At 40.6% G+C, this 27,680-nt stretch overlaps 1 protein-coding gene across 1 annotated transcript; it reads right to left on the bottom strand.

Moving 5' to 3' along the window:
* On the bottom strand, window positions 1-26,970 carry PTGFR (prostaglandin F receptor). Its single transcript, XM_065410116.1, has 2 exons — window positions 26,191-26,970; window positions 1-306 (listed from the first exon to the last, which is right to left on the bottom strand). The coding sequence occupies exons 1-2, from the start codon at window positions 26,968-26,970 to the stop codon at window positions 1-3; spliced, it is 1,086 nt and encodes a 361-aa protein (XP_065266188.1).
* Between the last annotated feature and the right edge of the window lie 710 nt (window positions 26,971-27,680).

Here is a 27,680-nt window from a genome sequence, read left to right as displayed (position 1 = left end):
TTATTGCCCTGTCGAGCTGAGTGGCTGTTGATTTATTTGTTTGGAACTAACTGGTGACTCAGAAATTGCTGCAACCTTTAAAGAATTCTTGATGGAGCTGAGTTCCCACATATGCAAGTTCATGATGTGCATTCCACAGCATCTCCTAGCAATCTTGTAGAGGGTTTTCAGCACAGCTTTCCTTAGAAGAATGTATACCCAGGGATCTAATATTTGATTCCACGTTGCCATTCGGAGAACAACAAGTATTGTTTCACAGGTTTCCATTGAACGATCTGCATTTATTCCAATATTGGCCATTGTCACCTGGAAAATGGAATATTTTTAATTAAATATTAGAAAACCATTTTAAAACAGCATGCAAGTGACTGAAGTGATTATTTCAAATTACTCTCTCTAAGCATTATCTGATAATCCTCCCACAGATTAATGCTCAATAACAAAATAATGCTTTGTATGAATATAGCACATTTCAATCCAGAAAAATCCCAAAATGATCTTATAAACAATATCTATGTTTAATGGAGGTAATCAGAAAATTTCGAGCAGAGCACTGTTTCAATAAAATTTGCTAATTCGGCAAAAATCAGATCATTTTGCAAAGACAGCCCAATTTTACTGAAGTTCCAACAGAACCCAGGCAAGGTTCAGTACCTTGGCTAGCTTTCTGCCAGTGAGGCCACCTGGCTTCTTGGCAACCCCCGCCCCCTCCACCCCCACCTCCCCGAGAACTGCCCTGGAACTCCATTCCCTTTTGCAGAGAATTTCAGAATTTCTGGTTTTCATTCCCAATTGGAATGGAACTAGATTTCAAACAACCAAAATCCTCTATGAAATAGAATTACCTTTCTCTGCACAGTTCTAATGGTTAGCTACTAAAATGCAACCACCCCTGCAATGGGGGCTGGCTGGCAGCCAGCTGCAAAATAGGGAGGAGTAGATATAGTGGCCAATGATACCGAGGTAAATCTTTGGTCATACAAAATATGCCATGGGTTCTCTAGATGTAGATTTTCATTTATACGGCTATTGGCCATTTTCACTTGGGAAATTTTTACACATAGACCTAGCCTCTCACATTTTGAAAATATAAATCTGTCTAGAGAGCACAAGACCTTTGTTTTCTAAGGTTTCATGCACATTAAACTGCAATGGAATGCAACTAAACTACCTCAAAGACAAAGGGTTGAGCTGCCTCTGCCAAGATTCAAACCAGCAGATCCTAAGAGCCTATATATATTGCAAACCTGATGCTTAGGCCAATAATCCATTCCCTCTTGCTAACGAACACTCAGAGGATTTCATTCATTCTCAGAAGCACTGGGAATAAATTACACCTGTATTCCAGCGTTACTGCTACTGCCTGCCCTTGTAGTTCCCTCACAGGAAGGCAGCTTTCATTTCCAGATGCCATTCAACAGGACCATTTCTGACAGGGGAAGCCTGGGAGAGACACAGATTCAATGCATCTGAAAGGCACCGTGACCAGGCCCTCTCTTCATGGCTGGCCTCACCCACTTTCTGGGCTGCTGTGGGTAGCTTTGACACACCACTCAATAAGCAAAGGCTGACAGAGTCTTGTGCCACTGAGACATCTGTCTCTCCATGTAGGCTTTCTGCCACCAGGGACTTGCAACCTGGGTTCCTCTGGCTGAGTGAGTCTGCTGGGGAATGTTAAATTGTCTCTTTAGATTAACAACATTAAAAGCATCAGACATTTTTAGTAGGAGTACAAGGTCCAAATTCTATCAGACTCAAAAAGGATGCAGCACTATTGGGTACCAGTTCCAAAGCCCATAAAGTGAGTTAGAAAAGTAATTAGGAAACAAGATACTTTATAACTGACACTGCGACTACATTGATCTATTAGGTGTTGTAAGGATAGGTCAGTCTGTTCAAGTGCTAGTCTGGCATTTGTACAACCAGGGAATATAAAAAAAGAAAAGGAAAAAAAGAAGAGTGAGTGAGGAAAGAAAACTACTGTTGAAGAATCCAAATTGTTTATTTGACATTTTTAAAATAACCTGTTGTATTCCCGGCTCCTGAACCTGGTTTGCTGCAAAGAGGTAGAGCACTGCATCTGACTACAAGTTGAAGGGTGCAACAGAGAAGAACTTGAACTGTGACTGCATCTATTTGTATGAATGTTTCTGTATGAGCATGTGAAAGAGAGACCTGGAGGACCCATAGAGACTGTCTGAAAAAAAGCTGGTAAGCTTGGCAGGAAGATGGCTGGGAATTGGTATGAAAGTGAGGAATGTCTGAGTGCCATGCCAGTATAAACAGCTTTAAGCCAGCTTCTCTGAACCTGCTTTCCACTCTACAGTCATTGGGCACATTCCTCTCTGACATCAACAGTCCATTGAAACTTGGAGGACTCTTATGGCTTCTGCATGGGATCTATTCTCATGAAAGCTTTTCATTTTATTTATTAGAAGCATAATTCTGCAAACTACACACACACACACACACACACACCACTTACTCATTCCATAAAACTAGTCTACAGCAAAAGGAAGCACAAGAAAAAGTAGCAGAATTAGAGCTAAAACAATGGTATAAATAATTGAAAAAGCAGATATCATAAGTGTGTCTATTTTATTCACTATATGATTTTTAAATACAGATTTATAGTTTTCAAACATACTTCGAGGTCTCTTATTTACATGTACTTTCTAAAAATCCATCTGTTATTGTTCAAATTTGGATTCTGCAATTTTAAGCAATCCAAATTAGAATTCTGTACATTTTGGGGAAAGGGATTGCATAGCTTTCCAAGAAACAGAATTTCTCTATTTTGATTTTTATTAAATCTGTGTATTATTTTTTTCTTCCACACACATAGTGAATTTTAGAATATTAATCTATAAAACTTCTATGATTCTTTTCCATTCTAGTGTTAATCACTTTTAAGGAGGATCAATTTTCCATTATTTATAGTGCTGAAATAGGGAAATAATATTTACTTTAATAGTGGATTTATTCCTTTGTATCATTTTAAGATCAGAAAAAGATATCTGAATTGGATATATAATTTTTATGGTTTACATTATTTGGTAAGGTGTAACTGCTAGGACAGTTAATCTACAAGTTTGGTCTGGGCAAAAAATGGACATATGCAAACCCCCAAATAAAAATTGTTATGTATATACTCCACAAAGTGCTGAAAGCTTTGGAATCCTTACATAGAACATGTCGAGATAAAGAGATATCTACAAATTTTCATAACTATAAAACTTTGCTTCACAATCATGTTATTTAAAATACTTTCTACATAGTGTTCCAGCTTATGTTCAGTGAATGAAAGAGAATATATTTTCTGATTATTAGTCATATGTTTGGACTCTGATCCCACTTAAAGGTAGTATAAGAGAGGAATAACTCCATTGAAATCAATGGAGTAACACTGACATAAAACCAGTCAGATCAGAATCTAACCATGCAAGCATGCAAATTGCTACTGCCAAATGCAAGACTACCAAAGATTCTGGAAATCAGGTTCACAGAAACCAGCGATGGAAAATGCCTAGCAGGTAATTAAGTCTATTCTCTTACCAATACCAAATTATTCTACAATCTGTTTGGGGAGGAAGAAGAAAAAGACTCTGTTCTGACCTCTAAACATCTACATATAATGTTCTATAAGATATCCTCCCCTGTATGGGAGGATAAGAGTTAATAGTCTGTTCAGACACAATAATTCAGGATTCATTTTATTAACTGAACTGGGTGCCTAGACACTATTGTGATAAGTACATGATAAATTAGATATGCTTTTGGTGCTTTGTCCAGTCTAGTTAGGGTGACCAGATAGCAAGTGTGAAAAATCGGGATGGGGGTGGGGGGTAATAGGAGCCCATATAAAAAAAAGCCCCAAATATCAGGACTGTCTCTATAAAAATCGGGACATCTGGTCACCCTAAGTCTCATTTTAAATGTGCCCAGTAACAGAGCTCCCATTACTTTCCTTGGAAGATTATTTCAATTTCATAGATCTCACCAAAAGGAAAGGATTTTTGATACTTAGCCTAAATTTTTCTTTTCTCTCTCAAAATATTTATTTTTTATTTGTATTACCATAGTGCCTCTTACTTTATCTCATTACTAGATAGTGGAAATTTGTATTTGCAAATAATTTGTACTATACAGTTGACAGACATAACATGTTAAATACCACAACTATGCCCATTACTCCTTGATCATGTTAAATAATCCCTTCCCCTCCTTAGTAGTATTTGCACTAGACATGCACAAATGCATTTCCAAACCCACTAGAACTTTATCATTTCAGTATTAGGAAGAGAACTTGATTTGCTAATCAGTAAGCATCATGTACATTTATTACATGAAGAGTTCATGATGATTTGTGGGGTTATAATAAGCAGAAACCGATTCCTTAAAGATAAATGTAACATTCCAATAATTCACTGCTTCAGACTTGGTTGTCTCACCTCCTCCAACCAGCAACCAAACCCAATGGAGACCTTTTCTTTCTTTTTTGACAAGTCCAAGATCCTCGGCCACGTACCCCGATTGAAGCTTGAGGATGGGGGAGGGGGGGAAATCTTCCCAGCCTCTTTCTCCATTAGACCACTTCCAATTGTGCAGGCTATCCCCATACTTAACTTTGGTTATCTCTGAAGAGGCACAATTGCCTACTATATTCCACTGCTCTTTGAGAAGCAAGTTGTTTTCTCCCATCTTCTTTTATCAGGAAGCCAGCAGCGAAAGCCAATGCCACCTTCCAAATCCAAGTAAGGCCCTTCTGGTGGCTAGCCCATCCACAGTCTAAGCTAAGTGGGCCCAGGAAAACACTCCTTCTATACCTGCTATCCCAGCCTTTTAAGCACTATGAGGCAGCCATATTGCACTGGGCTAACTGAAGCAAACCATCCCCAAATCCTATCATAGGTGGCATTACCGTAAGTATTTCAGCCCCATAGTATTTAAACAGCCAGAGCAGCAAGCCTGGGAGAAGTGTGCCTCAGTCATGTTGTTGCTTCCTGCCTCAGAACAGCCTCCGTTATGGTGAGAGGCAGGGGGCCCCTTTGTTAGATCCTCAGAGAAAAGGTGCAGGAAGAGCCAGATAACTGGGGGAGGCCACTTGCATACTCATCCCCGATCCCTAACCTCAGAAAACAAAAGTGAGAAGGGAGAGCCCAGGTTCTGTTGGAGGAGTTTGGCACAGATGAACAACCTGAGAATTCCCTGCCCATGAAACTAAGAATATGTGGAACTAAGGAACTTAATACTGCAGAGCAAGGGGATAATCTACAGTGAGTAGCAGTGCCACCTCTTCTTCCTATGTTAGGTTTCACAAAACGCAGCCTCATTTTTCAACACCCAACATGCTTGGTGAAAAAAGTTTAAAACATTTCCCTCAACAGCTATAAATCCCCCCTCATTCCAACATGACATCCTTCAGATCTCTGCAGAAGGTTAGTACCCCCATAGAGGCCTCCCCCAATGCAACTAAAATTAGAAGGTGCCAAGATTCCACATCACGCTCCAAATATAAATATCACATAACTTCTGTTTCACTTCCAATTGGATCTCGATGGCATGAGAACAACTAATAGGCTAAATGGCACAGCAGCTAGTCGCTTTCCTGTTCCTATTTAGAGACCTACAAACCAACCAGTCAAAACAAAAAGCACATTTCACAGCTAGTTACGAAACAGGACATACTGGGTTACTGGCTTTTGTACATTAAGCCTAAACACTCCAAACCCATCTCTCCCCCACTGCTCCCTCCTGTGCTGCAAGAAACTGCATAAAAGCAGGCCACCAAGAGGATGGGTCTAGAAAGCAGAACTGGCGCTAGGCATAAGCAGACTAAGCAATTGCTTAGGGCCCAAGCAGGTCAAGGAAGCCCCCCTATTAATTATTAGCATATGTTGGGGGGGGGGCACACAAAAATATTCCTGCTTAGGGCCCCCACTGGGCTAGCACCAGCACTGGCTTAGGATCCCACTTTCTATATGGAAATATAAGAATCTTATGGGTTGGAGCAACCTTCCCCCCAAATAGATTGTTAGGCTGCACAGGTTTTGTATGTGCCCCTCAGTCCCCTTGAGGGGAGTCTTCATATACCTTACAGAGTTTTCAGAATTCTCTTCCCCCTCCCATAAGTTTCACCACAGACCGGTATAAGATCCTATCTGTAGAAATGCATGGTCTGACAAGCTTTAATATAGCTAAGAGAGTTGTGGCCGAATTACATATTATCATTAAATCACACACGGCGGTGACAACGTAGTGCTGCATATCTCCCCAAAAACTTGTGGAAAAATAATCAGTCTGCATTTTATTCCTGCAAAAAGTTATTTAAATATTTTGCTCTTCCAGAAGTCTCAACAACTGACATTTATAAGAGGCCATGTACTGTACATAAAGCTGCAACAGTCAGTACAAGCTGCCTAGAAGATTCAATTTTGTAGCATTTTATCAACAATGGAATTTTAAAGAAGTCGTATACATCTTTTATCTACAATTTTATATTCCCTGAAACCTAGGAGTTATCAAAGAAGTGCTGACACCAACTTACCTATAGCACTGCTATAAAAGTGTCACAGCTTGTAAATGGAGAATGTAAGTTACTGTTGAGCCAAAACAGACTCCATGCAATAATTACATTTTTATTTGATTTCTTATTTTATATTAGTCAATTAAAAAGCAAGGAGTTCCCAGAATAACATCACATGGTGCATGTACTTCTGCTGCCACTCAAATACACACACCTAGTTTTACACTGCAGTATTTACAACATTTGGTCTAAAGCTTCTATTTTTCCCTAATGATCTCTTCCTCCCTATTTTAAAAACTATGGGCCATATCCTCATCTGGTGTAGATGGGATGTGCTCTTTTACACTAACTGTGGATGTGGCCCTTGTAGTTAAATTAAAACCAAGTGTGTGGCTTTTCTATAGAGCTGTGGATAAGAAAGCTAACAGGAGAAAAGGAAATGTTGCACCTGTTTTATTGTTTGTTTGTTTTTAAAAAGTGAAAGTGAAGTCAGTAGAACTATTTGTATGAGTAAAGATTACTCACAGGAGTAAGGGCTGCAAGAACAAATCTTAACAAGTGAAAAATAAATGGCCTGATTCTTTCTTTTCCATGGATGTAAATCAGGAATAATGCCATAAAGTTAACTGTGTAACACATGTACTAGAGCAGTGCTTCCCAAACTGGGGTTCGTGAACCCCTGGGGGTTCGCACATTACAGGGGGTTCGCCAGAAAAATTTCCTAATGGCGGCCAAAGGACCCCGGGCATGGGAGGCAGCAGGTGGGACCCGGTTGCAGGGCAGACAGCCCGAGCCTCGTGGAGCGCTGAGCAGGCAGTCGAGCCCCGGTCAGTGGGGGGGCAGGTAGCCCAAGCCTGTGGCAGTTGGTGTCGGCAGCCCGAGCCCCAGCAGTCAGCAGGGGGTCAGCAGCCCAAGCCCCATGGAGCGCGGGGCTGGGCAGTAGGGGCCGGGCAGCCCAAGCCCTGGCGGTCAGCAGGGACCGGCAGCCCGAGCTCAGTGGAGTGCTGAGCGGGCAGCCTGAGCCCCAGTCAACAGGGTCCAGCAGCCCGAGGCCCACAGCGTGCGGAGCTGGCAGCCGAGACCCCAGCACGGTGCCAGCAGTCTGAGCCCCATGGTGGGCAGGGCGGCAGCTGGGACCCCAGGCGCGCAGGTGGCAGCTCAGACCCCTGTCCTTGGCAGACAGGGGAAGTTGGGCGGCATGAAGGGCAGAGTGAGCAGGGGCCGGGCTATCCATGGGGAGTGGTCCAGGCTAATTTGTCCCTTGCAGGGCACCCCCTTAGGGACAGCCCTGGTGGCGGAAGAAAAGGTGTTTGCGCGCCATACCAGCCGGAACCACGTTGTGGCCAGTGTAGTAGCATTAAGGTGCCTCAGTAATTCGATACCAAGTCATTCTCTCTGGAGTGCTGTTTTGCTTCAATGAGACGTGAGTGAATCTTCTCATCTTCTAGTTTGTTGGTGGTTAGCATTCCCTCTGTGTTATTTTTATTAGAACATTTGTAGACCAGTTCAATGGATAAGTGGCTGAAAAAGGAAAGTGTAAAGACGCAAGAATCAGCTAGTGTTTCCTCAAGTCCACACTATGGAAAATCTAAGTCTAATGATCATGATGGTCCTGGAGAGTCACTTACTGTCAAGGCTGCTTCCCCACTTTGAACTTTAGGGTACAAATGTGGGGGCCTGCATGAAAACTTCTAAGCTTAACTACCAGCTTAGATCTGGTCCGCTGCCACCATCCCAAAGCTAATTCCCTTCCCTGGGTAGCCTTGAGAGACCTTCACCAATTCCCTGGTGAATACAGATCCAAACCCCTTGGATCTTAAAACAAGGAGAAATTAACCATCCCCCCTCCTTCCTCCCACCAACTCCTGGTGGATCAAGATCCAACCCCCTTGGATCTAAAAACAAGGAAAAACCAATCAGGTTCTTAAAAAGAAGGCTTTTAATTAAAGAAAAAGGTAAAAATCCTCTCTGTAAAATCAGGATGGGAAAATAACTTTACAGGGTAATCAAACTTAAAGAGCTCAGAGGACCCCCTCTAGCCTCAGGTTCAAAGTACAGCAAACAGAGATAAACACTCTAGTAAAAGGTACATTTACAAGTTGAGAAAACAAAGATAAACTAACACGCCTTGCCTGGCTGTTTACTTACAAGTTTGAAATATGAGAGACTTGTTCAGAAAGATTTGGAGAACCTGGATTGATGTCTGGTTCCGCTCAGTCCCAAGAGCGAACAAAAACCCAAACAAAGAGCACAAACAAAAGCCTCCCCCCCCCCCAAGATTTGAAAGTATCTTGTCCCCTTATTGGTCCTTTGGGTCAGGTGTCAGCCAGGTTATCTGAGCTTCTTAACCCTTTACAGGGAAAAGGATTTTGGAGTCTCTGGCCAGGAGGGATTTTATAGTACTGTACACAGGAGAGCTGTTACCCTTCCCCTTTATAGTTATGACACTTACAAAGAAAAGAAAATATGACGATGATTATATAAAATATGGCTTTACATGCATTGGTGATCAAGAACGTTCAAAACCACTGTATGTAATTTGTGGTGATGTTCTAGCAAACAGCAGCCTCAAACCTTCTCTACTTCAGCGCCATTTAGAAACTAGGCATCCTGCACAACTCAACAAGCCTGTTGATTTTTTTCAAGAAAATTAGCTGAGAGGAAAAGTGACATTACCAGTTTTATATCCAAAGCAAGTTCTGATAATGAAAATGCACTTGACGCGTCATACCGCGTGAACTACCGAGTAGCAAAAGCATCAGGAGCCCATACCATAGCAGAGAGCTCGATTGGTCCATGTATAAAAGACGTAGTTCATTGCATGCTCGGAGAAAAGGCTGCAAAAAGGACTAACATGGTACCTTTGTCAAATAATGTAGAAACTACATAGAGTGAAAAATAGTTCATATTATGCTATACAGTTGGATGAATCAACTGATGTAGCTAATCTAGCTATTTTGCTACTGCTTATACATTATGTGAATGAAGGTATGGTTGAAGAAGGCTTGTTGTTTTGCCGACCACTGGAAGAACGTATAAGTGGAGAAGATATCTTCAATCTGACTAATGCATATTTTCAAGAAAAGGAAATAGATTGGTCTCATTGCCTAGGCGTTTGCACTGATGGGGCCACATCAATGACGGGGAAGTATACTGGATTTGTAGCTCGAACAAAAAAAGGTTGTATCAAAAGTCTCTCCGACTCACTGCAGTATCCATAGACAAGCCCTCTCAACAAAATGCATGCCTGAGGGACTGAAGGAAGTGCTGGACCATGCAGTGAAAATGGTGAATTTCATAAAATCATGGCCAACAAATTCCAGAATATTTCACATACTTTGTGAAGAAATAGGTAGTATACACAATTATCTGTTGACCCATACCGAAGTTAGATGGCTCTCACGGGGCAAAATCCTTGTGTACTTGTTTGAGCTTAGAACGGAAATCCTAGTGGTTTTTTTCCCCCTCAACAGCCACCCTTTCCATCTTGCCAGCTGTATGGAAAATAATGTCTGGATCCAGAGCCTAGCTTATTTAGCAGATGTTTTCTCAAGAATTAATGACCTAAATTTATCTCTTCAGGCCTCAATGTAACAGTTTTCAATGTGCAAGAGCGAGTTGAATCCATGATAAAGAAGTTGCAGTTCTGGGAAAGTTGTTTGGAAAACAATCAAACTGAGTGTTTCAGTAATCTTCGTGACTTCCTGGCAGAACATAAACTTCAGTTGGATCAGTGCACTAAAACCAATATACCTGCACACCTAAAAAGGACTTTGCACAACTTTCAGGGAATACTTTCCAGCTATGTCAGGCAATGATGACTGGATTCACAACCCTTTTGATGATACCACTTTCTCAATGCAGATATTGAACACTGAGGAAAAAAAGAAATTGATTGAGATCTCCTGTGATTACAAACTGAAAAGGAGTTTCAGAAATCTGTCATTGATCAACTTTTGGCTGAGTTTAAGAAACGAGTACCCCCTTCTGGCAGAAAAAGCTACTACAGTTTTATCATCATTTTCAACAACATACTGGTGCGAGAAAGCATTTTCCTCATATGCACATCTGAAAACCAAATACAGAAACAGACTTGATGCCAAACCAGACCTGAGACTTTATCTTTCTCCAGTGGTTCTGGACTTCCAAGAGCTATGCAGAGCAAAGCAAGCGCATCCAGCACACTGAGGAAATTTAAACTTAAATCCCTGGAAATATTCATTTTTAGGAGGAGGCTCATGATATTTCACAATTTAGGGAAAGGGGTTCACAGGTTGTTAAAGTTTGGGAACCACTGTACTAGAGGCAAATGAGATGCAAAGGGGCAGATTCTCAGCTGGTATAAACTAGCATAAATCTGTCTGACGGTATACCAAATCTACTCCAGGTAGGAGTCTGGCCCAATATGTGTACATTCAAGTCCATGTCTGTTTGCTGCTAATATGTACTCACCTACATACATCAATTCACTGATTATCCTTCTGAACACAGTTACCTTGAGAGAGCAGTCACGCACTATGTAGGTGTGAAGGACGCTATCCTGGGAAAATATATGGTGAAGGGAAGTGCAAAGTCCTAGATAGCTGGTGCTACCAATTAGGAAAATCAAATATCCAAAGTTCAGAAAAGATTCTGGTGTCCAGGTTTGGCTGAGGATACCCAGACTATGGAGGTCTTATGGTTAACGCAACTTGGCTGGAGATCTGGGTTCCATTCCTGGCCCTGCCATGGCCTTCCTGTGTCACTTTGGATAATTCATTTAATCTCTGAGCCTCAGTTTTCCCCATCTGTAAAACAGAGTTCAACATAACTCACAGGAGTATTGTGAAGCTAAAATCATTAATGTTTGTGAGGTGCTTAGATACAGCAGTGTGGTGAGAAATGCCAGAGGAAAAGCCTACAGCTATATTAATAGATTTCCAATCAAATAATAAAAGGTCACTTTTATTATTAGTGAGTCAGTTGACACATTCAAAAGTCTTAGGACAGAGAATACTGCTGTATGCACATACCACTGTTCAAGTATCACATTTGTATAGTTTCTCAACTCAGATCAGAGCATTAGAGATGGTGTCACTGATCATCCTGTAAAGTTCATGGGACAGGACAGATTCTGATCTCACACAAACGTTATACTGTTGTAATGTCAAAGAAATTATTCCAGCTTTACATCACCATAATTTTGATTAAAATAAGGCTCCGTGGTAATTTGCTGTCTGACAATCCAGCTACTTCTGACCTAGAGGTGTAAGCAGTTCTTGGTGCAGTTGTTGAGTTGGCCAGCACAACCCTCGGCCTACGCCGCTTCCCACAGCCCCCATTGGCCTGGAACAGCCAGTGGGAGCTGCAATTGGCTGAAACTGCTGACGCACGTGCGGACGCTGCAGGTAAACAAACCATCCTGGCCCACCAGCGGATTTCCCTGACAGGCCGCATGCCAAAGGTTGCCAATCCCTGGTCTAGGACCTATACATGGGTACCAAACTGTGCCCAGCAAGAGACCACAAGAAGGAAGCTGTCCACCCCAATCTTGGCTCTTTTGAAAACCAATGATGGGCCACTCCTGGAGCATTCCATAATGGGGCACAAATATGTCTTCTGCATGTTATCCCCTTGTACACCCCGGAAATGGCTAGCTAGCACACTAATGGCTAGTAAGCACAGGGCAGTGGCTAGCCACTTGAGTACAAACCCACCTTGACCCTGTGGGTACGTACTCGAGGCAGCTAGCCTGTGCCACCACTTGCTGCTGTCTGTGCTTCCATGGCTACACTACTCAATGAGAACTAGCAAGAGTAGGTTCATGCAAGCTGGGACTCACACCCCTAGTTACAAGTGTAGATGTAGCCTTAGTGCACGGCAAGCTAATGCAGGGTAGATTGACACCATGCCTTGCCACAAACTACATGTTTGTGTAGACAAGCCCAGAATCAGTTACAGTCTCAATGTTCTTGGGTTATTTGAGTGGAAAGCTAAGAAATTTTGGAGCTGAAAATAGTAGATGGCTCCACATACAATGCAAAGGCACATAGTGCCTAAAAAGATGCCAGCTAAAGAAACTGCCCTTGTAAGGCTGTTTGTAAGGTATGAAGAATGAGGTTGTTATGTGTAGTATTTTTTATAAATATCATATGCTCCTTAGGTTTCAAGTCTATTATTTGTGTCTATATTATGTAAGAATTCAATATAGGGCTGAATTCCGTAAGTGTTCCTTGCTCCTACTGACTTAAAGGATGCCACAAAAATCAGACCCATGCTCAGAAGGAGCATACAAAGAGGGAGAAAAAAAGATCATAATTACATAATGAAGGCCTTTTCCCCTCCCTGTCCTCTAGAGTGCAAAAACACTGTATGCATTGATGTGGGGCCCAATCTTGCAAGCCCTTGATGCACAGGTCTCACAAGGACTTCAAGCAGTCAACTGATTTGTGAACCAGTGAAACCAACTGTTCACTGTGTTGTACATCGCCATCTAATGACTAGTCCACAGAGTTAATGTGTTAGCTGCCTGCTAGAAGAATTATTCCCTTACCTCAAAAGGCAGGCTGCTGCTTTTAGCTCTAGCAATCATGGGTTTGATCTCTGGTTGTAACCCATAGTGGTGGTCATTAGAAAGACAAAAACAACAAGGAGTCTGGTGGCACCTTAAAGACTAACAGATTTATTTGGGCATAAGCTTTCGTGGGTAAAAACCTCACTTCTTCGACAGAAATGGACATTTATTCATAGTTATTTGTTTATAGTACATGTGTCTTGTAGGGTTGAGAAAACAAAGATATATTTTAAACACTAGGGGCCAAATCCTCATGTATATTCATTTAAGCCAGTGGATCGATGGTGATTTAGAACATCTACAGATCTGGGCCTAAGCAAAAGTGAATGTGACTTTTTTTAGTGTTGTAAAATATTCTCAAAGCTCTATAAAAAAAACTGGCTCACTTTTATACAAATAGCTTTACAGAAGTGTTTGTTAAAGGCTGTGCACTGAAACAGCAGGGAGAGTGAATCGCTATTACATTTACTTAGTTGGAAGAAATAAATTACAACTAAATAAGTTTTATTTTTTAACTGTTGACAAACAAATTAATCACACTATAAATCCTAATAAGGATGGACATGAAACTGTTTTATCTTTTATTATTAAAGAGAGAAGAGGAAAAAAGATCTAATCTTCATTTAAGGATGATTTATTTTTCTCCCCCCACCCCAGGCTTCAGAGTTTGAGCTCCAGCCCAAATCAAAACTTCAAAGCACTATCTGCACAGCTATTTTTAGAGCACAAATGGGAGCCCTGTTAGCCTGAGTCTGTTGACCAATGCTGGGAGGCTCACTTCCTCAGGCTGTGTAGACATAGCCAGAGAGCAAAGACAGTCTCTGCCCCAGAGAGCTTACAAGATAAGTAACTGGCTGCACTTCAACGGTGAGTGAATACTGTTATGTAAATATATGATGTCATTATTAAAGTAGTTTAAAAGAGTGTTAAAAGCTGGAGAAGAATCTGCAATAAGTAAGTTTCATAGCTAGCACTTGGTCTCCTATCACTATGATATTCAGCAAGCAGAAACACAGAGGTAGATGAGAGAAGTTAGCTAGAGCAAAGTGAGAAGCCAAGAAGAGGATTTAAATGACGATCTCTTTCAAATATGAGCTGATCCTGCAGTACTGTTTGACATAGCTTTAATGGCTGTTTAAAGAAGGAAATAACTAATCTATAATCATCTGTGGGGGGGAGGGAGAATCAGGATTTCACATTAATACCAAAATTAAATATCCATAATGATACTTTGGACAGCTTGGAGTATCGATATTACAGAAATGGTATAAGACATGAATTTATCAGATTAAAACTGGCCAATATGGAAGAATTGCTGGAAATGTTCCATGTGAACTTATTTTGGCAAAGAAGGTTTAGGTCACATATTTACCATTTAAAGAATTTATCAACCCACAGGACAAAGATCCAATCTCAGTCTAGGCAGCTATCCAGAACTGATTATTCAGTATATGATTTTTCAAGCAAAAAAGACCTGAGTACACAACTATCTTAGCCAAAGAACATAATCAATTCTACAGTAACTGAGCCCAAATTGGAATGCTTCCTATTTTGGATCAAGTAGCAAATTAAAAGTCTTTAATGAAATGAAAAGTTTACTAACTGCAGGCATGCAAGTCAGAGATAGATATTAAATCTGGGTGGAGAACAGAAATACTCTTTTGTGGAGGATTTCAAGATTTTGTGGTTTGCTTTCATTCTGATTCAGAATAAAACCCAAACTCTCCAGGAAAGAATTTCCGGAAAAAAAATGTTTTGAAACATTTTGTTTTGACAAAAATGAAAAACACTTCAATTTCAGTTAATTTTTATTTTATAATACTACCAGATTTAAAAATCAAACCAAAACATCATTTTGAAAGGGAAAAAAATCAACACATTTTGTTCCAAAAATGGCAAAAATGGGCTGTTTTAACATAGGAAAGAATTCTTTCCTTTCTCCTACCCTGCCTTTCCCAAAATAAAATTTTGTTAAAATCATCGTTATTTTGCAAAGCATTTCCATTTTGATGGAACTGCATTTTCCAAATGAAAACTGTTCCACTGAAGTTTTTTCAACTGGTTCTAGTAAATATGAACAATGAGGGTAAGACCCAGAAGTAATGCTCTGGCAAAACCCATTCCCATGCCAGCTGCTGGTAAGTGAGGGTGATGTCACTATTTTAGGGCTCTGTCTTAAATATTAGTCTCAGTCTGGTAAGTACTGTATCTGATAAAACCAAAAGCTCCTCTCCCCTTCCAGAGCCACGTGGCTGCTGCAAGAGAAGAGATTCTCTACTATTCTACTCTTCTACTAGACCCTTTTTACTACTGTGATGACGGTCTTCATCTGGCTTTCTTCTCCTCCCAAACTCCTGAGTGTTGTACTGCCAAATCTGGAGAAGAACAATTTCTAAATAGTCTGTGAGTAAACTATACCATGACTACTTTTAGAAAGCATTCAAAGATACCTCGTTTGAAAACTGACATGAACTCTACATAAACTCACATAAATAAATTGAAAATATTTCTCCTCCTCTGTATAACATGGCTAGTCTAATCTCTGCAATCCAGATCAGTCCCATACAGCAAATTATTGCTCTGAAAGGCTGAGGCCAACTGGAATTTTACCAAACTTGAGAAAAAACAGATCACTTATGAAGACAGACAACATTTGTGAAAATCCAGCATTACCCTAGGTATATATATATATATATATATATATATATAATAGAGCATAAACCCATGATTTAATTCTACACAGTGCAAAAAATATACAGCTATTTATAGTCAATTCTATGTAATGTGTTGCTATGACTGAGAAAGATATGGTATAGTTATGGTTCCACCACAGATATATTTTATTTTATTCAAAGAAACTATATTTCTGAGGGTAGGGTGGGAAATCATTAAATTAAAGGCTGTATCAGTCCCGAAAGTGGCATAAACTAGTGTAACTCCAGTAAAATCAATGGAGCTATGCAGATTTACATGAGCTTAGGATCTGCCCAATGGTTCACATAGCTACCTCTCTCTAAATAAAAAATTGTAAATTCGTTTTATACTTGTGTGCAAGCATCAGGAAATTCAAAGCTCTGATTCCCACAGCAACAATAATTATTTAAGTATGGTACTATATGAGGTTTGTGTGTAAGTATATGTGGTACCATGGTTTAATTGTGGCTGCTGCAGAAATCAGAGCTTTGAATTTCCTGATGTTAGTTTGTAAATTGAAACAAGCAAACTTGATATAAATTTACCAGAGATTCCTCCAAACAAACCCAAAACAAAAATTCTTTCTATACAACAATTCCTTTGTACTGACAATAAGCAGCTGAAATTTCAGCCAAAACAGCCAATTTCCCCCCCCAGAAATTTATAAACACCAAAAAACACGGGCTCATAAAAAGGTTCATAGCAATGTTCCAATAATAAAACCATTTAGTACATTAGCAGTTCATTCAGAGGAAATCAAACAGGAATGATAACTGAATTCTCCCTATGTTAAAGGACATACTCTAAAAGCTGTCTGACCATCCAGAGCCCACTAGATCAGGAAGAATGAGGCTGTTTCTCCCAATGAAGCTTGCAAGCCTGATCAACGCACAACAGAAGATTTATTTTTCCATAAGGACTTGGAAAAGACTGTTTTCAGTCTCAGATCCTCCTACTTGGGCTAAATAGCAGGTCTGAAGAAGAAATAATCTCTAGAGGATAGTAATCTTTATAATATTGATTCTATGAGTAAAGATAATGAGCCAGATCCTGCAGAACTTTTCCAGGCAAAAACCTCTCTTTTCTTTCCCCTATAAAATTAGTTCACTTCTTTTAGATGAGGTGAAAGAAGTAAGCTCTTGAAATGGGCTTGAATTGGGACCATGTGCTGGATTTGCGAGAGTAATGGCTATTTCTTTTTAAGCTTGTGCACCAGGTCAGCATTTTCCTTGGATGGGTCAGCCTGCTGCAGAGCCAGGTTGTAGTGTTAGCAAGGTCTGGCACTAAATTTATCATCTTTTTCCTATCGAGACATTTTGTCTTTTTCTTTCCCTTTGCAGCAGAAAAAAGAACGATGTATATCAACCTACTAGTTTTCAAACATCTCAAACTAACAAAAGTAAGGATAAAAAAAAGTGGAATAGTTTCAACCAGTTCTATTTTAAACTCTCGAATTTGCTGAACAGAAATACTAAGGGCGCCATTTATGGCGCCGTTTTTTTATGTAGTAACAACTTTTAAATAGCTGCTTGGCCAGATGAGTGAAGAGATTTAACATTACCACCAGCGATCTTCAGAAACATATTTGTACTAATTCAAAGACTAATTTATCCTTGTTCAAATAAAAAGTTAATTCTTTTTCACTGGGATGCAGCATCCTCCAGAAAGTTAGCCTGAAGCTCATGAAATAAACACTGATATCCCTTCTTTATGAAATTTTCCATTCGGAAATACTTGCCCTCTCAAATGTATGATTCAGCTACCAAAAAATCAACTGCCAGAGACCATAAGAGAGAATCTACTGTACTTTAAAGCTATTTTATTTTGTCAGGAAATAAAAGGAGAAAGGAGATTCAGCATTTTTTTTTTTTTTTTTGAGATAAACTGCAGAAAGAATGCAATGAGCAGATATAAATGTGATGAGATTTCATACACATCAGAGTAAGGTAATATGGAGATTTAATCAGCCAAGACACAAAAGTGTGATATAGAAAGCAGTAATGCAGAGACAGACTTCTGGGTTAGCATGAGAAATACATTGGATATAAACTTGCAGGGTAATACCACTGTATTAAAACACGTATGTACACACACGTACTAAAGTGATATGTATAGAAGTTCTTGTAAAACAAAGGCGGTAAGAATGCTTTCCTCTATACTAGTAATAATTAAGGGCCAGATCCTCAGCTGATGTTAATCAGTGAGCACCACTGACCTCCAAGAACCTTTGCCGATTTACATCAGCTGAGAATCTGGCCCCAGTGATGGAATTCTACATGCAGCAGCCCAGAACAGAGGCAGCAAATTGTACTCCAACCATACAGCCTCCTTCACTAACATGCCCTTCCCTTCTCACCTCATAACAAGAGGCACAAGGGCATGCAGAAGAGCCATTTTGCCAGCTGTACTCTACCCAAGGAACTTTCCCTACATGTGCTATTCCCAAGGTGGCCTGTTCCAGGCAGCTTAGGGTCCCTTTAAACTAGCTAAACTGTGGGGGGGAAGAGGGGAAAGGAGCTAACTGGAATTGGGACGCCGGACTGAAACCCAGCTCCCTATTGTAACTACTGCACCACTCTTGCATTTCAATAAAGATAATAAAAGGACAATGAAGAGTTAGAGTAAGTTCAGAGAACTGCAATTAAAATAAATGGAAAAGATGTTTCTCCATAGCTGGAATGTGATCCTGTACAAAAATTTACTCTCAGACCCATCTCATGTGGAATTACAGGAAGTACATTTTACTCCTCCAAATAGCAAAATATTGAGAAATGCAATTACCTCTTCGGCCACAGAGAATTTATGTGATAAAGTCAGAATCTCTTCAGATGAATGTAGCTCCAAAAACAAGCAGTTTAAGAAATAGGGTAGGCAGCATGTCACTGTCAAAAGAGCAGCTCTGTGTAACAGCGTATATTGTCATTGACATGCATGCCACAAAATGCTGCAATCCCTTCTGCTTTCTTTGGGAATCCAACCTCTTGGGGCCAAATCATGCTGACCTTACTCATAAAAAAAAATTCCCCATTTGCTTTGATGAATAAGGATGAGCAGGAATTGCCCTTTGGCAACACAAAACATGACTTGACACAATCTGGTTCAGCACCGAAGTTGTGTGTTAACATTTTTGGAAAATATTATCATGAAACAGTCTTTCAGATTATCAGGCAATCCACAACAAGCATAGAATCATTGGGACCATTCATCCCACACATGGGTCATGCCCATACAGGGAACAGTAAAATATATGAGTTTCCTCTTCTGGAGTTTCCTATGAATTCTCCCATCATGATGAAAGAGGAATGGAATAAGCAGGGTGTTCAGTTCCCCCAAACTGGCAGATCCCCCAAGAGCTGCATTACTCTAAGGGAGACCATGGAAACTGTGCTCTACACTGCGTCTGCACTCTCTCCTGCTCCCTTGCAGCAAGGCTCCCGCATGAGGGCAGAAAGCACATCCTCACAGCCCTGCACATCAGTGACCTGCTCATTTCTGGCTGGGAAGCATAAGAAAGTCACTGTCTCAATGTATGTTAGGTAAGAGTCATGGGTATTTTTATTATTATGCACATATTTGTAATTCACGAGCCCCTAGAGGCTCCAACCAAGATTGAGATCCATTGTCCTAGATGTTGTACTTACACACAGAAACAGACAGTCCCTGCCCAAAGAGCTTGCCATCTAAACAGAATACTTTGGCACAGAAGAAAGACTTAATACTTTTACATATATTATTTAAATACTAACTACAAAGAGAAAAAAAGTTATATTGCATTTAAATATTTAACAGTGGGTATAAATCAATGGATAGATGTGCAATATTTGGGAACATTGATTTTATAATGAAAACTGAGTATCTTCATTTAGAAAGTAGGTGCCATTCAGTATTACAGATATTACTGAACCAGAGGAGAAAGTTACACATAGCAGTGTGCACATAGCAGTTAACAATAACAAACTCGATTAGAAACTAAAAACAAGATGTGCAGTTCTACGGAGGTAACTCATGCCCTTGTATTTGTAATCCTTATCCCCCACCACCTTTACCTCCATCATTTTGCCTTCCCAGACTTTGTCACACCTCAACCTAACTCATGTCAGCACAACTCCCACTCACATCAAGCTCTCTAGTGTACTAGTTCTTCAAGATAGAGAGTAGAACCCCAGTCCATTGACTTCAATGAGAAAGATTACCATTACCTTTTCTTTAATATGAAGTGTAGCATACTTTTGGCTACTCAAGGAATGAACAGCAAATAATAATTATTGATAAATGGATGGAAAGCCCATTTGGAAAGCTAGGACTATATTTTAGACACTTGCTTATTTAAAAGGTATTTTTACTTGAAATATCAGTAAGAATCCCCTATACTGGTGGATAAGCGTGATACAAATATTAATTTAATATTTTGGTAAATAATATGTCTGATTTGATGCCTTATCTTATTCATTCAGGTGCATATTATATTATATAATCTAAAACAAATCATTTATCCAAAATCTTTTGGGGCTGTCAAATGGGAATTTGTAGATGGCGAAAATCTGTCTGATCTATTTACAAACCCCATTTGTCAAAAGTGTTTAGGAGAAGGTCAAAAATATTTGACTATTTGGCTTTCAAATACAGGACAAGGAACTGAGAAAGTGATGTGCACCAGGCAACACAAATTTAGAAGGGATGGAGTCTGGATAAATGGATTTTATTATCTACTGTATATACATATATGCATGATGCTTGTGTTCTGATTTATGAAAGCAAAACTCCACCAATGGACTAATAAAATGATATGTGCTCCATCATAGCTATTCAATTCCATTCAAAGAACGGGTGGGTAGCAGAACAGCCCAGACTAGCCCAACACATACGCATGCACATAACTGAAGCCAAAATTTGAGCTTAGATGGAAAACACAGAATTAAGAACCCAATCCTACCAAGTGCTGAGTGCCCTCAACTCCTGCTGAAGTTAACTAAAATTATGCCTGTTTTGACCAGAAAAAAGTAACTATATATTCAGTTCGAAATTAGTTTATCTGTTTACACTTGAATAAGGCTAAGAGAACATTCACTCTATTATATTATTCAGTTCAATGCTGAAAGTGTCTTTTGTATTCATATTCTCATTTATCCCAGATGATTTTCTTTGCCCGACTGAATATTCTTTGGAATCATCCCTAAAATGCCCCTTCAGCTCAGTACTACCATGAGAAATAATACTTACTGCTGAATTCTGGATATGCTCCAGTCTCATGTTGCAGATGTCTCCAGTTTATAACAACACGTTCTTGACGATATTTTATTTTCACTACCTATGTATGCTCCACTACGCTCTAATAAAATGCAGTAGTACTGTATGTACCTTATAATGATGTGTTTATCTTCTCTGAACTGAATAATTTTTAAAATAAAACAAAAATGCATAAGTGCTGACAGTTCAGGAAATTAACTTTTATATCCTCAGTAGAATCAAAATAGTTAAAGACAGTAAATCCCCAATCCTGCAAAGACTTACAAATGTGCTTAACTTTATGAATAGCCACATAGAAGTCACTCTAGGGCCAGGGCCTAGACCATCAAATCCATTCCTCTGCAAGAACATGGCTTAATCCCACAATAGAAGACATCAGGTTGTTAAAAAAATGTTTATGCTGAAGTTTAGCCAAAAATGGCAATTTAATACACCCTTAAGTACTCATTTTACTAGCAATCTGGGAATTGCAACAATCTTTGGGTTAAAGGACTAGTCTTTCACCTCAACACTTGGGTTTCTAAATCAAATGTGAAAGTGAGTTTGTGATTTTATTCTCATCCCCAAAGAACATTTGTCCACCCTGCAAAAGCCAGCACAATATTTGATGACAATCTGGCAAGCCTGGACTTGAGACATCCAGAGCTAGAATTTCAGGAGTGCTGAACATGCACAATGCGGTACACTGGCAGAGCTGTGAGGAAGATTTCGATAGTACCTGCCAGTACTACCCAACTCTGACCAGAGCTGTCACAGGAACATATTTATATAAATTTTCAATTACAAAAATTAAGCATTAAGTCATTTGTCAGTATAAATCACAAACAGAAGAGAGATCTAAACAGCAGGATTCGGAGTAAAGCTTATCAAGATAACAGTAATTCATATTTAACTACCATCTATATGATGCAAAATATTTTATCAAGAGTGCAATGATTTCAAAATATTTATGGGAGCACTGATCCATCTACAAGCTTTAGAAAAAATATGTGTATGTACTTAGGAGATTGAAAGTTCAGCATTTTTTCCTCTAGAAAGGAAGCAGCAGAAAGGGCACAGTAAGGAAAAGAATGAGTGATAATGAAAAACAATTAGAGTAGTTGTAATTCAGTGTTTCATCATATATTGCATAAACAGAACATCTCTTTTGAATGAAAAGGCAGGTTAATAGTTCTTTTGACATTCAAAGTCCTTCTGGAATTAAATCAACTGCAATCTTTAAGGACAAATATTTTATCTGAAAATAAATATTGGAACTGGGTAATATATTGGGGTTTTTTGACAAGTAAACTGATCACTTCAATTACTTTTTTGGATAGTCAATCTGTGCTTGCCTCAAATTTATTTCAGGATGTCACTGGAAGTAATAGTTCACTAAAAAAAAGCCTACATTATTATCCTAAAGACTTCGTCCACAAAGTACGTATGAGAGACATGAGACTGACAATAATGCTACAAAAAGCTAAGATTAGTTAAAACGGTATTGTAGTGCAAGTCTAGAGAAATCAATAAAAAAGCTAAGGTGAAATTCTTTTGACCCTTTTGAAGTCAATGGCAAAACTCCCTTTGATTTCAATAGGGCCAGGATTTCAATAGGGCCAGGATTTCACCCCATGTCTTCACTGGTCTCTATTATAGCAGATACTCTTGTTCTGATCACACACCCGTTTTCCACCAGTGTAAGAGGAGCATAGGGCATAGGTGCCGACTTCCCCTCTACCCGGGGGATGCTCGACCCCCCCCCATCCAGGCCCGGACCCCACTCCACCCCTTCCCCCAAGCCCTCGCCCCCACCCTGCCTCTTCCCGCCACTGCTCCGTCCCCACTCCACCCTTTCCCCCAAGTCCCTGCCCCGCCTCTTCCCCCAAGCCTCCACCCCGCCTCTTCCTGCCCCCTCTCTTGACCGTGCCCCATCCCCACTCCTCCCCATCCCTCCCAGAGCCGACCTGCATGCTGCAAAACAGCTGTTCGTGGCAGGTGGGAGGCGCTGGGAGGAAGGGGAAGGGAGTGATCAGCGGGGGAGAGGCGCTGGGGGGCAGGGAGAGCTTGGTTGCCGGTGGGTGCTCAGCACCCACTAATTTTTCTCTGTGGGTGCTCCAGCCCTGGAGCATCCACGGAGTCAGCACCTATGGTATAGGGCCCTCTTTCTAAAAGAAGAATTAAGATTCAGTGTTGCTCATGTCTTAACCTCCCTCACACTAGTACAAAGTTAAACTCTTTCAAAACAGTTTACGTGGTTATGTTAAACCATTTTCATAAGTGTGTGAACATGAACACTATCCTCTGGGACCCAGTTCAGATGTGCTTTATAATGCCATCATAGGACAGAGCAAGAAACTTTAGGATTCTTTACTATATGATAATCAAGTGTATTCCAACTCTGATTTCTGACACAGTTTATACCAGTGGTTTACAGTTTATACCATGCAGCCCATCAGGGTAATCTGATAGCAAAATGTCTCCCGGCCCGCAGACGTTGACTGTCGCAGGCACAGCCTCCTGCAGCTCCCAGTGGCCGCGGTTCGCCATTCCCGGCCAATGGGAGCTGCGGGAAGTGGCGGCCAGCACATCCCTGCAGCCCACTGCTTCCCACAGCTCCCACTGGCCAGGAGTGGCGAACCGCAGCTGTGAGGGGCTGTGCCTGATGGTCAACATCAGCAAAATGTCTCACGGCCCACAATCAGATTACCCTGATGGGCCGCAGGTTGCCCACCACTGGTTTATACTGACCTGACCTGCACTACGCAGTTTGGAAGAACCACTGCAGCCAGTAACATGCAGGCACTAGGTTCTGTGCTGTGTTTTGAGGGATTGCCTGGGAGCACCAACTCCTAATGCTGATCTGCAACAAACTTTGCTAAAGCTCTGTTTAGACTACAACTAAACCAGGTTACTTATATTTAAACCACACTTGAAATTAAGCCATTACCAAAAACATCAAGTGCAGCTCAACCACTGTTCTTTAACACAATTCTGAAATGGATTTTAAAACCTATGGGTTGCACCAACATATTAGGCAGTGTGGCCAAGTGGGCAAAGCACTGACTTGAACTCTATTCCAGCTCTGCCATTGATCTCCTGGGATACCTTGGACAAATCACTTCACCTCTATGCATGTTTCCCCATCTGTAAAATGGGGATAATAAAACTTCCCTTTGTAAAGTGCTTTGAGATCTAATGAGGAAAGTTGCTCTATAAAAGTGACATGACATCATTAACTATTTTTAAACTTTACCTTCCTTAAGATGGTTTATAACTTGTAGTATGAAGTGGGCTTTATAGGCCCCATCTGTGACCATGGTGCCCACCCCTAACAACTGGCATAGCCCCCCACCCCCCACATAACATAACGCACATCAAGCCTGGCACACTCATTGTTGTCATAAGATATAACTCAAAGGTGTCACATAAGGTATCTTATGTAAACTGGTGACATGCTGGTCATGAGTATCATTGCATGATGTACGCACAGATGGAATTGTGCCTGAGTGCTGAAAACGTGTTCCTAAAATATATTTTGAGGGCAAACTTGATAAACAAGTTTGGCTTGGACAAAGGACTATGGATTCACCTATTTGTCCTCTGGCTTACAAAGCTTGACCCATTGAAAGCATATTTACATATCAGGTAAATAAAGCCATCAAGCTAAATGAACAGGGGAGAAGACACTTAATCACATTGGGGGAGGGGGACAACAGACTCCACATCCCTAAAAAGCCTTCCTGGCTCTTGAAACAGAGACAATAGACCTTGGATAATATAAGGGGGGAGGGGGCTGAGGAGACATTTTAATTATCCTTCACTTAGGGGATGAGAGCATACAGCTGCCTTTGAGCCTCGGAAAGCTGGATCCTCTTGAACTGAAAGACAAGAGTTGCTGGAGACTTAATGTAAGTGAGAAACCTGCTTAGACAAAGATTGCAACTTGCTGAAATTGAGTTTTAATCACTAGGGCTAGGTCTACACTGGCAATTGAACAGCAAAACTTTTGTCTTTCAGAGCTGTTAATTCCCCTCCCTCCCCGAAAGAAAACTTTTGCCGATGACAAGCGCCAGCGTGAACAGTGCTTTGTCGGCAGGAGCACCCTCCTGCTGACAACGCAAACGCCGCTCATTGGGGGTGGAAGTTTTTTGTCGGCAGGAGAGCCGACAAACAGCGGCTACATGGTATGACTTTTAGTGGCACGGCAGTAGCAACAAACACAGCTGTGTTGATAAAAGCTGTGTAGTGTAGACGTAGCCTTAGAAGCATGTTTTGTTTTATTTGTAACCAGACCTATTTTTTGTTCTCGCTTAGCATCACTAAAATCTCTGTTCTTTGTTAATAAACTTATTCTTGTTTTATTATAAAACCATCTCAGTGCTATGTATTAAAGTAGAGAGTGAATTCGCAGCTAGCCAAACAGGTTGGTGTGTGCTCTGTCTCTTTGAAGGCAGTGAACTTAATTTCTGGGCGTGTCCAGTGGGAGAGACTGGACACTGCAGAGAGATGTCTCTGGGGAACTCGGGTTCATCTATTGTTACCTGCGGCAAAGTTTAAACTGGCAGTGTCCTCAAGAGTTTGCTGGCAAGGCAGACAAGCTGCTGTGTCAGGAAGCTGACACACATCTTAGCAGCAGCCAACTCTCACTTGCTGAAGCTGAGATGGATATCACAGGGGCTCATAATTCTGGGTACCCCATGCAAGACTCACACCATCCTCACTACAAACATAACTACACATAAAGAGTTGTGAAACACAGTTTGGGACCTAACAGTGTTATAACACAGTATTTTCAGACAGGTCTACATGGACAATTTTTGGGAATCTCCTATTGTTGCACTAACACCCATGTTAACCTTAGTTTAGACTAGAGACCAGTGTTTTAGCACTGCATCATGATACTGTAAACAGGCTTTTATGATCATCATATTCTGCTTACTGCTAAATCTATTTCAGTTCTAGTCAGAAATGAAAACAAATACCATCTTTGTTACAGATGCATAGGTCAGACTGCCACATGCAATATGAAATTAAAATAATAAGATGCTTGTAAGCATAACACGTGGATGTTAAAAGTGTGAACTGTGGTGTTCACCACAGCTAGCCACTGTCAAAAACCTGCAGATAAAAAAGACAAGCTTCAGACACAGATGTGCATTAAAAATTGGCAAACATATTAGGCTCTTACCAGAAATGGACTCCAGCAAATGCAAGAGACACACATTATAGCCAATAGCTGAATGATCATTTCAAAATGATGAGATCGGCCTTGTCTTTGTTGACTTTTAAATTTGACTCTTAAGAGAGTAATTCCTGTGACAGCATTGCACAAGAATGAAACAGCAAGGGCTAGTAACCCAAGGCAAGAAAAAAGTAATAGATAAAATCTGTCTTCCCAGTCCTCAATATGTTCTGTTTTATAGAAGCACCAGGTCCTCGATGCTTGAATTTGATATGCTCTAAAGCTAAGAATAGGCAGCAAAGCTATAAAAACAGCAAAGAGACATACCGTAGTCAAAATCATTTTTACATGTTTAGAAGTCATTTTTGTAGAATGAAATATTGGTTTAGTGACTCCAATGCAACGTTCAACAGCCATCACACTGCCCAGAAAGAGAGGGCACAGACCAAAGAATACCATACATATGCCAAAAACACTGCAGAGAATGTTTGATTGATTAAATCGAATCCAGTCTTTGTCAGAGGCATACACAAACACGGCAATAGTTCCATTGATGAGATGGCCAAAAAGATCTGTGACAACCAAACCACTAGCAAAAAGCAAAAAGGATGCTTTTGATTTCTGTCTAAATCTCTGATATGCCTTCATGAGAATTGCTATTGCAAGACTGTTGGATAAAATTCCCACCGTCATGAATATTATTGAAAAGAATACCGAAATCTTATTGTGTGCGCTGCAGGTTGTGTTTCCTAATCCGTCCAGCACTGGTGATTTTGAACTGTTCATTGTTGGAAAAGTAGCTGCAGCACTCAATACATTTCAGCAGTTGTACAATCAAAAGGCATCTGTAAAATTTAAAAGAAAAACATTATAAAAGGCACATCACGCATTTGATATTTGAAACAGACGCTCTAGGTAGTTTGTGATGGAAATCTAATTTCCCTGACCTATCATGTGGCATAACATCTTTGAGCATTTACATCAGGTATAAGTGCTACGTTTAATAGTGCTGGAGCCCTGCAGAAATTATCTCAAATTAGTAATTCTGTCACACCTGAGACAGTCTCCCAAATCTATCTTGTGTGGAAGTCCACCATAAGATCGGGCACCCATATTCAAAACCTAACATTGTACCAGGCAACTTTATCTCACAACCACCAACAGCAGCATTCTCTATTGCCCACCCTTTGCTACCTGCAGTGGGCAGAGTCCACGATGCCAGCACCCAGGGAAGGAGTCGAGCGATTCTCTCACTCCAGCTGGGGCAGCAGCTAACTCACACCTCTAGGGGAAACCCCTCTGCGCCCTAACCACAGACAGACCCATGCAAACCGCAGCACAGTAATCATCCTGCGAGAAGGCGGGACTGGGTAAAGCAAATCCCCCTGCAAATTCGCACCCCCTTCCCTGCTTGCAACGTCCCGCTACAAGAGGCAGCAAGCCTCAGCCAGGCACCATCCGCGATCGGCCTGGCCACTATCAATCAACAGCAGCCG

This window comes from Emys orbicularis, chromosome 8 (genome assembly GCF_028017835.1).
Source record: "Emys orbicularis isolate rEmyOrb1 chromosome 8, rEmyOrb1.hap1, whole genome shotgun sequence".
Classification (NCBI taxonomy): Eukaryota; Metazoa; Chordata; order Testudines; family Emydidae; genus Emys; species Emys orbicularis.
Note: the sequence above shows the minus strand (reverse complement) of the source record. Positions and strands in the feature narration are given on the sequence as shown.

Coding starts and splice junctions, on each gene's coding strand:
- PTGFR (XM_065410116.1), bottom strand. CDS start 26,970: ATGAACAGTTCAAAATCACCAGTGCTGGACGGATTAGGAAACACAACC. Junction 307..26,190: donor TTTGCTGGAGTCCATTTCTG/GTAAGAGCCTAA, acceptor TCCATTTTCCAG/GTGACAATGGCCAATATTGG.